The sequence below is a fragment of the Berghia stephanieae genome, chromosome 15 (assembly GCF_034508935.2).
Source record: "Berghia stephanieae isolate SIO BIC M18660-M18661 chromosome 15, UCSD_Bste_1.3, whole genome shotgun sequence".
Taxonomy (NCBI): domain Eukaryota; kingdom Metazoa; phylum Mollusca; class Gastropoda; order Nudibranchia; family Aeolidiidae; genus Berghia; species Berghia stephanieae.
In genome coordinates this window covers 4,760,129-4,773,668 of record NC_088374.1, presented here as the reverse complement: position 1 = coordinate 4,773,668, position 13,540 = coordinate 4,760,129, and the positions used below count along the sequence as shown (strand labels likewise).

The 13,540-nt window shown below is 38.5% G+C and overlaps 1 protein-coding gene across 7 annotated transcripts in view; it reads left to right on the top strand.

The window, feature by feature from the left end:
• LOC144960664 (alpha-mannosidase 2x-like) overlaps positions 1-10,319 on the top strand; it is a 74,314-nt gene extending 63,995 nt beyond the window's left edge. For 5 of the 7 annotated variants that reach the window (XM_078893942.1, XM_078893941.1, XM_078893939.1 and 2 more), the window contains exons 22-26: positions 765-906; positions 1,627-1,760; positions 3,708-3,914; positions 5,379-5,489; positions 8,891-10,319. In XM_078893942.1, coding sequence (XP_078750068.1) covers positions 765-906; positions 1,627-1,760; positions 3,708-3,914; positions 5,379-5,489; positions 8,891-9,043 — 747 coding nt within the window. In that variant the 3' untranslated portion in view covers positions 9,044-10,319. The remainder of the gene's footprint in view (positions 1-764; positions 907-1,626; positions 1,761-3,707; positions 3,915-5,378; positions 5,490-8,890) is intronic. The other 2 variants (XR_013642911.1, XR_013642910.1) reach the window with 1 other exon arrangement.
• Positions 10,320-13,540: the final 3,221 nt, after the last annotated feature.

The following is a 13,540-nucleotide window of genomic DNA, read 5'->3' as shown; positions in this document are numbered from 1 at the left end:
TATTATTACTAGCCTATTGAGAAACTTTGGTGACCAAGTGGATATTCATATATTTTTTGACCAATTATGATCTTCATGCTGGGAGGTAGAATTCTGAAAGGATTGGATTATAGTCTTGGGAACATCATTGTTGCTGCAATTGAGCTTGTGAGGTGTGTCTTTATGTAAGTATACCTTCCTCTTACTTTCACAATGGTTAATTTCCCGTCGATTTCAGGATTGTACCCATTTTTTATGAAATCTCCCCCATTTTGAGGTCCCATTGTACACATTCTCATCAGATGGGGTTGGCAGCTCTGCTGTTAGATTTGGCGGAAAGTTTTGAAATTTCAGGTTGGCAGCTCCGTATGTCACAAGACCACATGACCGTAGATCTGCTCCTGGATTCACTCACTCACTCACTCACCTTTGTGCGGCTATGTGGTCTAGTGGTATGACACTCGGAAGGTCCTGGGTTCGAGCCTCGCGTTCGGCGCATAGTTGAGTCCTTGGAAAAGGCTCTTTACTCACATTCTCTCACCGTACTCAGGTGTAAAATGAGTACCCGGCCGTTAACAGTGTTGTCTTTGTCCGAAAAATTGTAATATCGCCTAACAGGCGGCATGTCCCGTCCTACATGTTAAATGTTGATGTTGACTAAGGACCCCTTGTAAAGCGCTTTGAGCACATTTAGTGGATATTGCGCTATATAAAGCTCATTTTTTTTAAGGCTCACTCAGTCACTCACTATGCCTTTCTTTGCTTTCCCTTCCCTTCCGTTCCAGATGCAGCGTCGTAAATACCATCAGAAATTAACCCTTCAGGGCAACGTCTACCCTATGCCCACCATGGCTTATCTACAGGACCACAAACATCGAGTGTCCATCGTGTCTTCGCAGAGTTCTGGGGTAGCCAATCTGGTCACTGGTATGGGCATGATTTTATATCTATTTTATTTTATTTATTTGTAAGGCTGTCTGTCTAGACGATTCGTGACTTTATATAAATGTTGATATCTATTTATTTTATTTATTTGTAAGGCTGCCTGTCTAGACGATTCGTAACTTTATATAAAGGTTTATATCTATTTATTTTAATTATTCGGGCTGTCTAGACGATTCGTGACTTTATATAAATGTTGATATCTATTTATTTAAATTATTTATTGTTGCTGTCTAGACGATTCGTGACTTTATATAAATGTTTATATCTATTTATATTATTTATTTATTCCGGCTGTCTAGATTATTTGTGACTTTATATAAACGTTTATATCTATTTATTTTATTTATTTGGGCGGTCTAGAAGATTCGTTTATTTTATTTTATTTGTAAGGCTAACAAGAGGATTCTTGATTTTGTATAAATGTTTATATCTATTTATTTTATTTATTTAATCAGGCTGTCTAGACAATTCGTGACTTTAGATAAATGTTTATGGCTATTTATTTAAATTATTTATTTTTGCTTTTTAGACGATTTGTGGCTTTATATAAATGTTTATATTTATCTATTTTATTTATTTCTAAGGCTGTCTAGACGATTCGTGACTTTATATAAATGTTTTTATTTATTTATTGTTGCTGTCTAGACTATTCATAACTTTATATAAATGTTTATATCTATTTATTTTATTTTATTTATTCAGGCTGTCTAGACGTGATGTTTGACCGCCGATTAAACCAGGACGACAATCGAGGTCTTGGACAAGGGGTGACCGACAACCACGTCACACCGTCCAGGTATCGCATCCTGTTTGAGGAAAGGACTGCCATCCCGGAGGTAAGAAAGATATGGGGCTACTGGTGGGGTACTACTACTGCTACTACCACTACTACTACTACTACTACTACTACTACTACTACTACTACTACTACTACTACTACTACTACTACTACCACTACTACTACTGCTACTACCACTACTACTACTACTACTACTACTACTACTACTACTACTACTGCTACTACTACTACTACTACTACTACTACTACTGCTACTACCACTACTACTACTACTACTACTACTACTACTACTACTACTACTACTACTACTACTACTACTACTACTACTACTACTACTACCACTACTACTACTGCTACTACCACTACTACTACTACTACTACTACTACTACTACTACTGCTACTACTACTACTACTACTACTACTACTACTACTACTACTACTACTACTACTACTACTACTGCTACTACTACTACTACCACTACTACTACTATTACTACTACTACTAATACTACTATAACTACTACCACTACTACTACTACTACTACTACCACTACTACAACTACTACTACTACTACTACTATGTGTGCAGCTATGTGGTCTAGTGGTATGACACTCGCTTTCGGACCGGAAAGTCCTGGGTTCGAGCCTTGCTCGGCGCATAGTTGAGTCCTTGGAGAAGGCTCTTTACTCACATTATCTCACCGTACTCAGATGTAAATTGAGTGCCTGGCTGTTTAACAGCATTGTCTCTGTCCGAAAAATTTTTTTAACATCGCATAACGGGCTTCATGTCCTGTCCTAAATGTTAAATGTTGCTGTTAGCCAGGGACCCCTTGTAAAGCGCTTTGAGCACATTTAGTGGATATTGCGCTATATAAAAAAAAGCTCTTTTTTTTTTCTATGACTTTAGTATGTTTGGGTTTGAGATTTGAAACCTCTATGAGCATTGAAGGGGGCCCAAATAGCTCAGTTGCTAGACTGCTCGCTTCCCAGTCAAAGGGACGAAGATCGGCCCCAGTTGAAGTTTTTTTTTTTTCTGACCTCCCTTTCCTCCATGAGTGCCAGGTTTCCGGTTCATGCTGGAACTCTAGTTTCGCGATATCTCGAAGTCAAATACCTCGGGTTACAGTGTTTTGGGTTTGCTGTGTAATCATTTAATAATGGGACAGCGTGGCTCAGTGGAACGGTCTTTGCTTCGTACCCGAAAGGTACCGAGTTCAACTACCCGCCTCGTGTGTGGCACCCATGCTTTCCTCCCAGCAGTGATAAGGTGGCTGAATCTGTTTGATCGGGGGGTACTTTGTGATAGAATAGCTCCTAACCAAAGGATAGCAAACAATTGCTTTTGGCCGTTTCAAGTTACAGGAAAAACTTACTATCCCATTTTCTTCCTTTTTACTGGTGCTGTGTTTCCAAGCGCCATACTTTGCGATAGACTAGATCCTTTCCAAGGGGTAGCAAACAATTGCTATTAGCCGTTTCAAGCTATAGAGGAAAAAAATGTAGTCCTTCAGAGCTGGATTTTAGCCCTGTTTCTATTGCATGAAATGGACAATATCAATTGCTTGCTACCCTTTGGATAGGATTCTAGTCTATCGCAAAGCACTTTCCAACAGATCTAACTGACCCAGTTACCCAATCACTTCAGGATGGACAAGGGGAGTCCGAAAATTAAATCTCGACTTTTAGATGATCTCAAACTACGTACTTTGCTAGTGTGCTCTTGAAATCTACATCTGTTCTCTATTTGAAACAATTCCCCTTTGTCTTACCTTTTCTTTGGTGCTTTAATTGTAATTCTAGAACTTTTTACTATCCCATTTTCTTCCTTTTTACTGGCTCCGATATGACATAATGTGTTGAAATTGCCGTAAAACCCTTCAAAAAACAAAACAAAAAACTATATCATCCTTCATTTGTTTTGTTCAACTTAATTCCGCATTATAGACACTTGAATAATAAAGTTATCTTTTCCTACCACAGGACATCCAGCCCGAGAGTAGCTTCCCTTCCCTGCTGGCCCAGTCGGCCTCTCTGTCCCTGATACACCCGATATTTGCCATGCCACAGGCCGGCAAGGGGCCATCAGTCTCCCTAATGTCATCACTGCCTTTGTTGAAAGATCCCCTGCCCTGTGACGTCCATCTGTTGAATTTGAGGCTCATGAAACATTCCGATGATGATAAACAGGTAAAATTGATTTAAATTGAGCTTTTATATTAAATTGAGCTTTTGTATTAAATTGAGCTTTTGTATTAAATTGAGCTTTTATATTAAATTGAGCTTTTATATTAAATTGAGCTTTTATATTAAATTGAGCTTTTGTATTAAATTGAGCTTTTGTACAGAGCAATATCCACTAAACGTGCTCAAATCACTTTACAAGAGGTCCCTGGCCAACAGCAACATTTAACATGTAGGACGGTACATGCCGCCTGTTAGGCGATATTACAATTTTTTCGGACAGAGACAACGCTGTTAATGGCCAGGTACTCATTTTACAACTGAGTACGGTGGAAGAATGTGAGTAAAGAGCCTTTTCCAAGGACTCAACTATATGTGCCGAGCGAGTGAGCGAGGCTCGAACCCAGGACCTTCCGATCCAAAAGCGAGTGTCATAGCACTAGACCACATAGCCGATTTGTTTAAATCTGTATGTGAGGCTGGCTGAGAAAACCCGAAAAGATGTGGTAAGCTTTGATTCGAGATATGAACCAAAATCAAAGATAAAGTGTTTCCCATAGCAACAATTTTTATTCAGATAAAAAATCATAACTTGGGTTCTAATAGACGTAGAAAGAAATTTTAAAGTGGTAAATGATCAGAAAGATGTGGTCTACACCACTGTATACATAACTCAATGTATGTCTACACCACTGTATACATAACTCAATGTATGTCTACACCACTGTATACATAACTCAATGTATGTCTACACCACTGTATACATAACTCAATGTATGTCTACACCACTGTATACATAACTCAATGTATGTCTACACCACTGTATACATAACTCAATGTATGTCTACACCACTGTATACATAACTCAATGTATGTCTACACCACTGTATACATAACTCAATGTATGTCTACACCACTGTATACATAACTCAATTTATGAAATTTGCGCATATTTCCGGGTTGTCTCGGTTACCCACACATATATGCAGCTATGTGGTCTTGTAGTAAGGCACTCCCTTTCGGATCGGAAGGTCTTGGGTTTGGAGCCTTGTTTGGCACATCATTGAGTCCTTGGAAAAGGCTCTTTACTCACATTCTCTCACCGTACTCAGGTGGTGGGGGCGTTGATGGTGATTATTATTTATAATATTATTGTTATTTTTAATTAATTAATTTATTTATTTATTTATTAAATTCCCTATTTATTTATTTTTTGTTTATCTATTTAAATTTACTTTTTTATTCATATATTTATTTTATTTATTTATTTATTTATCTATTATTTTATTATATTCATTTATTTATCTATTTGTTTTATTTATTTATTTATTTTATTTTGGGTTATTTATTTATTTTACTTATCTATTTATTTTATTTATGATGTGTCATCATAAACCATTTGTTGTTTTCTCTCCCCTCCCCCCCCCCCCTCCCTTTTCCCACCCCCACCCTTTCTCCCACCGATTTCAGCTCGGCCTGGTCCCCAAAGAGACCTCCCTCCTCCTCCTGCGACATCTTCCGACCGACTGCAGCATCACCGCTCCAAGCCTGGCCTGTCAGAGTTCCCAGGACACCGGATCTGTGAGTCTATCTATCTGTTTATCTGTCCGTTTGTTCATTTGTTTGTTTCTTCTCTTCTTCTTCTTCTTCTTCTTCTTCTTCTTCTTTCTTCTTCTTCTCTTCTTTCTTCTTCTTCTTCTTCTTCTTCTTCTTCTTCTTCTCTTCTTCTTTTCTTCTTCTTCTTCTTCTTCTTTCTTCTTTTCTTTTCTTCTCCTTCTTTTTTCTTCTTCTTCTTCTTTTCTTCTTTCTTCTTCTTCTTTTCTTCTTCTTCTTCTTCTTCTTCTTTTCTTCTTCTTTCTTCTTCTTCTTCTTCTTCTTCTTCTTCTTCTTCTTCTTCTTCTTCTTCTTCTTCTTCTTCTTCTTTTCTCTTCTTCTCTTTCTTCTTCTTCTTCTTCTTCTTTCTTCTTCTTCTTCTTCTTCTTCTTCTTCTTCTTCTTCTTCTTCTTCTTCTTCTTCTTCTTCTCTTCTTCTTCTTCTTCTTCTTCTTCTTCTTCTTCTTCTTCTTCTTCTTCTTCTTCTTCTTCTTCTTCTTCTTCTTCTTCTTCTTCTCTTCTCTTCTTCTTCTTCTTCTCTTCTTCTTCTTCTTTTCTTTTCTTCTTCTTCTTCTTCTTCTTCTCTTCTTTTCTTCTTCTTCTTCTTCTTCTTCTTCGTCTTGTGAAACCTTCAATATTGTCGAGGATCACTCCACAGTTTGTAGGGTTTAACATTGTGAACTTGTTAAAACTAATTTTTAAAAAAACATAGATTAAAAAGTCACGTTGTGAATTCTAGAAATCGCTTGAAGGCATGTTGGCAACCGTTTTCAGCCACTTCAGCTGGGAGGCTATTCCATAGTTGGGCAGTGTTTGTCTATTTGTCTGTTTTCTATGTGTGTGTTTCTGTCCCCACCGATTGCAGAATACCGTTGATGGAATATAGAACGAACGGAAATGGACGTCACTCAGCTCTTTGGGATTGTTGATGATGATGAAGATGGTGATGATGATGATGATGGTGTTGTTGTAGATGCCAGTTTTTTTTTTTTGGTTTTTTAAAAATTTTTTTTAATGATATCTACTATGTTACTAGTGTGCATCTTGTGTGAGTGTGTCTATGTCAATATTGTATTGTTATAAATGTGTAACCAAATGACAAATTGCCACTTTTTTGGGACAATAAAGATATATTATTATTATTATTGTTTTAGTAGTTCTCACTAAAATTCTATCAATCAGACTAGAAACGATGGAAGTTTTCACGCCGTTTTGTGTGTTCATACGTTGCGCCTGGGGGACCCGATAGCTCAGTTGGTAGAGCACTCGCTTCACACACAAAGGGACCGAGATCGATCCCGGGTGGAGTCAAAATCTTTATTGAGCTTTTATATAGTGCAATATCCACTAAATGTGCTCAAAGCCCTTTACAAGTGGTCCCTGGTCAACAGCAACATTTAACATGTAGGACGGGACATGATGCCTGTTAGGCAATATTACAATTTTTCGGACAAAGACAACGCTATTAACGGCCAGGTACTCATTTTACACCTGAGTACGGTGAGAGAATGTGAGTAAAGAGCCTTTTCCAAGGACTCAACTATGCGCCGAGCGCGAGGCTCGAACCCAGGAGCTTCCGATCCAAAAGCAAGTGTCCTACCACTAGACCACATAGCCGCACTTTAGCTGACCCCCCCCCTCCCTCCCCCCTGTCCACCCAGCAGTGGAGTGGGTGGCTGAGTCTGTTTGATTTGGCAGAAAGTACTTTGCAATAGACTTTCAATTGCCATTGTCCGTTTCATGCTATAGATAGTATGCGCTTGGCTAAGAAACTCACAACATTGCCATCCGGAAGTATAACGAACCAACACACAAAACTGTGTGTATCCATGAACGTTTATAGTCTGGTTAAAACAGTTCAGTGAGCATTACTCATAAACATGGATGGCCAAAAACAACAACAAAGACCTGAGTGACGTCATCTTTGAACTATCTATAGAAACCGGGATAAACTCCGGCTCCATGAGCCCAATGGCTCTGAATCTGAATGACTACTTTTTTTTTTTTTTTTTAACTTTTTACTTTACGTTATATCTTGCTGGTGAATGTTGTGAGACGGAATACTATGGTAGCAGGGGAAACTCGAAACGTCCATTTTTATCTGTTTTCGTATACTAAATTCAAGCTTGCATTCAATTTCACATTGTCATTTATATATGTGTCAGCTATCTGAATCGTCTTAAGTGGTGTGTGTGTGTATGTGTGTGTGTGTGTATGTGTGTGTGTGTGTGTGTGTTTGATTTGAGCATGTTTAGTGGATCTTACACTCTATAAATTCTCATGTTTGTTAGTTTGTTTGTTTGATACAAGCCGTGGTTCATGTAGGGAGCTCATCATGATATGATCTGACTGAGTCATATCAGATTTATTTGTGGCTTCCGGTAGTTGATACTATTTATAATATGGTCTATAAAGAGTGAGTTTATTTATTTATTTAAATATAGATTACTTTTTATTTTTTTTATTTGATGTTTATTACATGGCTTGGAATGTCTTACTGTTACATGGCTTGTAATGTCTTACTGTTACATGGCTTGTAATGGCTTACTGTTACATTGCTTGTAATTCTTACTGTTACATGGCTTGGAATGTATTACTGTTACATGGCTTGTAATGGCTTACTGTTACATGGCTTGTAATTCTTACTGTTACATGGCTTGGAATGTCTTACTGTTACTTGGCTTGTAATGGCTTACTGTTACATGGCTTGTAATGTCTTACTGTTACATGGCTTGTAATGGCTTACTGTTACATTGCTTGTAATTCTTACTGTTACATGGCTTGGAATGTCTTACTGTTACATGGCTTGTAATGTCTTACTGTTACATGGCTTGTAATGTCTTACTGTTACATGGCTTGGAATCTGGAATGTCTTACTGTTACATGGCTTGGAATGTCTTATTGTTACATGGCTTGGAATGTCTTACTGATACATGGCTTGTAATGTCTTACTGTTACATGGCTTGTAATGTCTTACTGTTACATGGCTTGTAATGTCTTACTGTTACATGGCTTGGAATGTCTTACTGTTACATGGCTTGTAATGTCTTACTGTTACATGGCTTGTAATGTCTTACTGTTACATGGCTTGGAATCTGGAATGTCTTACTGTTACATGGCTTGTAATGTCTTACTGTTCATGGCTTGGAATCTGGAATGTCTTACTGTTACATGGCTTGTAATGTCTTACTGTTACATGGTTTGTAATGTCTTACTGTTACATGGCTTGGAATCTGGAATGTCTTACTGTTTCATGGCTTGGAATGGCTTACTGTTACATGCCTTGGAATGTCTCACATGGCTTGGAATTTATTTCTGTTCCATGGCTTGGAATGTCTTACTGTTTCATGATTTTGATTGTCTTACTGATACATGACTTCATTTCCACAGATTGTTCTGGAGAAACTCTTCACAGATCTGACGGTGAAGCAAAGCAAGTGGACGTCCTTGACCTTGACTGGTGACCTTGTGGAATTTGACCCCAAGTCAGAGGTGCAAGTCCCTCCTATGGAAATTGTCGGACTTCAGGTTAAACTGACTTAGTGTTGTGATGCGGTTGCGTGCGAGTGTGAGTCTGTATGGGTGTGTGTGTGTATGTGTGTGTGTGTGTGTGTGGTTTGTGTAGGTTCCTGTGGCTACTCGTGGGTAGGCATGTCTGAATGTGTGGGATTGTGTGTGTGTGTATGTGGATTTGTTTGTTGTGACTTGAGTGTGGGTATGTGTGTGCGTATGTGCAGTTATGTGCCATGGCTTGGAAATGAAAATAGCATGTTCCAAAGTAGTTGTGTGGGGCGTGTGGATGTCGGCGTGTGTAGAGTGTGTGGAAGTGTGAGAATATGTGGTAAGAATATGTACCTGATGGGTTGTATGAGGGAGTGTGAGTGTTGGAGTGTGTGTGTACGCGTGATTGTGTTGGGAATTGGGTGTGTTGGGAATTGGGTGATTGGAGTGTGGGTGTGTTGGGAAGTGGGTGATTGGAGAGTGGGTGTGTTGGGTGATTGGAGTGTGGGTGTGTTGGGTGATTGGAGTGTGGATGTGTTGGGAATTGGGTGATTGGAGTGTGGGTGTGTTGGGAAGTGGGTGATTGGAGTGTGGGTGTGTTGGGAAGTGGGTGATTGGAGTGTGGGTGTGTTGGGAAGTGGGTGATTGGAGTGTGGGTGTGTTGGGAAGTGGGTGATTGGAGAGTGGGTGTGTTGGGTGATTGGAGTGTGGATGTGTTGGGTGATTGGAGTGTGGATGTGTTGGGTGATTGGAGTGTGGGTGTGTTGGGAAGTGGGTGATTGGAGTGTGGGTGTGTTGGGTGATTGGAGTGTGAATGTGTTGGGAAGTGGGTGCTTGGTAAAAAACCACGTGCACCAGATGCTGTTCTGTCTATTTGTTTCACTGAATTTGGTTCAACTGTTATATATTTATTATGATTGTGCCTTTGTGACACAACACAATTTTCTAATGAAGGACCTTTGCCGAAACGTCCTTACTACCCAATCTGTATCAGATGACAACCACTTTTGTTCCCCTGCCAGGGGTGGAGATTAAGAAAACAAGTTGTAATTTGAAATGTAATTTAGATTAAGAATGCAAGTTTTAACTTGAAATGTAATTTAGATTAAGAATGCAAGTTGTAATTTGAAAATGTAATTTAGATTAAGAATGCAAGTTGTAATTTGGAATGTAATTTAGATTAAGAATGCAAGTTGTAATTTGAAATGTAATTTAGATTAAGAATGCAAGTTGTAATTTGAAATGTAATTTAGATTAATAATACAAGTTGTAATTTGAAATGTAATTTAGATTAATAATACAAGTTGTAATTTGAAAATGTAATTTATTTCTATGGAGATGCTAGGCTATGTGGTCTAGTGGTATGACACTCGCTTTCGGATCGGAAGGTCCTGGGTTCAAGCCTCGCGCTCGGCGCATAGTTGAGTCCTTGGAAAAGACTCTTTACTCACATTCTCTCACCGTACTCAGGTGTAAAATGAGTACCTGGTCGTTAACAGCGTTGTCTTCGTCCGAAAAATTGTAATATCGCCTAACAGGCGGCACGTCCCGTCCTACATGTTAATTGTTGCTGTTGACCAGGGACCCATTGTAAAGCGCTTTGAGCACATTTTAGTGGATATTGCGCTATATAAAAGCTCAATTTATTATTATTTATTTAGGTTTTGATGCATAATAGGTAGACCAGCGGGGGTTGGGTGGGGTTCCTGACCTCCCATAGTGGGCAGGGAGGTACTTGCTGTGTCTTCTATCCCCTTATATCTGTTTTCCAACATGCTTTCTGCCTTTGTCTTGGAATGAGATTACTTGGTTTTGTCCTGGCCCATGGCCGGATACCCTTGCTTGCTGGAAGGGAAACAGTCAAATGTTTAGTTAGGGATTCGGGAGATATTTTTTTTTATCTTATAAATCATATCTCTGTTATGCATTGTATTATTTTAGATTTACATATGATTTGTGAACATTGAGTGTGTTCCTCTTAGTTAGAAACCTGTGCTTGTGTTAGGATGAGACATTTCAGTGTGTTCCTCTTAGTTAGCAACCTGTGCTTGTGTTAGGATGAGACATTTCGGTGATCTCAAACTAAGTACAACTGCTAGTGTGCTCTTGGAATCTACATCTGCTCCCTATTTGAACTAATCCCCCTTTGTCTTCCTTTTTCGTGGGTGCTTTAATTGTAATCCTAGAACTTTTTTACTATCCCATTTTATTTTTTTTTTTGGCGCTGAATTGACAGACTAAATGTGTTGCAAGTGCCGTAAAACTCTTTAAAAACAAACAAAAAAAAAAAAAAAACAGACGAGTGGGCGGGTCTTTTGACCTTTCAAGGAGGATGGACCTGGGTGGGGTTCCCTACCTCCACAGTGGGCAGCGAGGTACTTACCGTGTCTTCTATCCCATTATATCTGTTCTCCAACTTGCTTTCTGTATTTGTCTTGGTGTGAGATTGCTCGGTTTTGTCCTGACCCTGGCCGTAGTGCTTGACTGGGAGGGAAAGAGTCAAATGCATATTGTTTTGGAGATGATATTTTTTTCCTTGTAAATCATCTCTCTGTTTTGTGTTATTATATTTGTATTTTTAATGTAGAATGCAAGCATTTGAGTGTATTCCTCTTTGTTGGATTTTGTGCTTATGTCTGGATGAGACTTATAGGTGATCTCAAACTAAGTGCATTGGTGGTATGCTCTTGGAATCTACATCTGATCCCTATTTGTTCCCAGTTCCCCTATGTCTTACTATTTCTTGGGTGCTTTAATTGTAATTCTAGAACTTTTTACTATCCCATTTTTTTCCTTTTTACTGGCGCTGATATAACCTTAATGTGTTGCAAGTGCTGTAAAACCCTTAAAAACAAAAAACAAGGAGGATGGACAGGTCACTATATTATATCTATGTCTTCTATATTCCCCCATATCCGGATGGACAGGTCACTATATTATATCTATGTCTTCTATATTCCCCCATATCCGGATGGACAGGTCACTATATTATATCTATGTCTTCTATATTCCCCATATCCGGATGGACAGGTCACTATATTATATCTATGTCTTCTATATTCCCCCATATCCGGTTTTTGTTTCCCCCATTCCAGGTCGCTCTCGTCTTTGTTCAGGATTTTCATTGCTCGGGGTTTTTAAAAAAAAAATATTATTAGCCCTGGTTGGGATCCTTAGCTGACAGGGAGGCAGTTGAATGGAAGGTTTATATTTATAGCAGATTATTAGTTTGTTTGGGTTTGTTTGTTTTAGCAAAGAAAACAAAAGACAAATCTATCAACAAAGCAAAAAAAAATGTATAAGATGATTTTGTTATTAGCTGAAGACGGGTTTTGAGCCCAAAAACATTCCATGTTCGGTGTTTTTGTTTGGTCCTTTTACAGGATGTTGTATATATTTTTTGTCCAAGACTCTTTACAGTCCACAGCTTCCAGCAGCTTTGTATCAATAAAAAAAAAAAATGAAAAGACGAGAGAGATGATATTTTTTTCCCCTTGTAAATCATCTCTCTGTTTTGTGCGCTATGCGGTCTTGTGGTACGGCACTCGCTTTTGGATCGGATTGAACTTGGTTTGAGCCTTCTTGCTTGGTGCATAGTTGAGTCCTTGGAAAAGGGCTCTTTACTCATATTCTCTCACCGTACTCAGGTGTAAAATGAGTACCTGGCCGTTAACAGCGTTGTCTGTGTCGGAATAAAAAAATTGTAATATCACCTAAGATGCGTCATGTCTCGTTCTACTTGTTACGTTTTGCTGTTGGTCAGGGACCCCCTGTAATGCGCTTTGAGCACGTTTAGTGGATATTGCGCTATATAAAAGCTCAATTTTTTTTTTTTTTGTGGTTTAAAAAAAAAAATGTATTGTAATATTTGTTACTTTGAATGTATCGTGTGAGCATTTGAGTGTGTTCCTCTTAGTGGGATCCTGTGCTTGTGTCTGGATGAGACTTTGACATGATCTCAAACTGATCACAATGATAGTGTGCTAATGGAATCTACAGCTGTTCCCTATTTGAACCAATAGGATTCAATAGTTTGATGTCACGTCCGCCCAGCAACCAGCAGCGTGGTTCTAAACAAAGAAAATCGGTACTTTTTATTCTTCATGCTGGCTAGAACATTTTCACGTCATGTGATCAGAATGTGTAAAAAGTCAAAACACGATATATGGTTTATAACGTTTTTCTCCTCTGGATACGCTTTTATGCTCGTCGGAAAAATATTTCATAAGGGTGTCCGCCATTGTTCCGATAGGTTAGAACCAGTTACTAGGTTACTATGCGTCATTACAAGGGAAGTGACGTCACGACTGTTAAAGCCTTTTCCCCTTTGTCTTACTTTTTCTCGTGTACTTTCAATTGTAAATCCTAGAATATTTTTTTTACTATCCCATTTTCTTCCTTTTCATTGGCGCTGAAATGACCTCAAAGTGTTGAAATAGCCATAAAACCCTTAAAAAAGAAACGAACAAACAAACAAGAGAAGCTTGGCACGTAATATTGTCATATATTATTTTGGTCTTTACGATAAAAAAATATTCA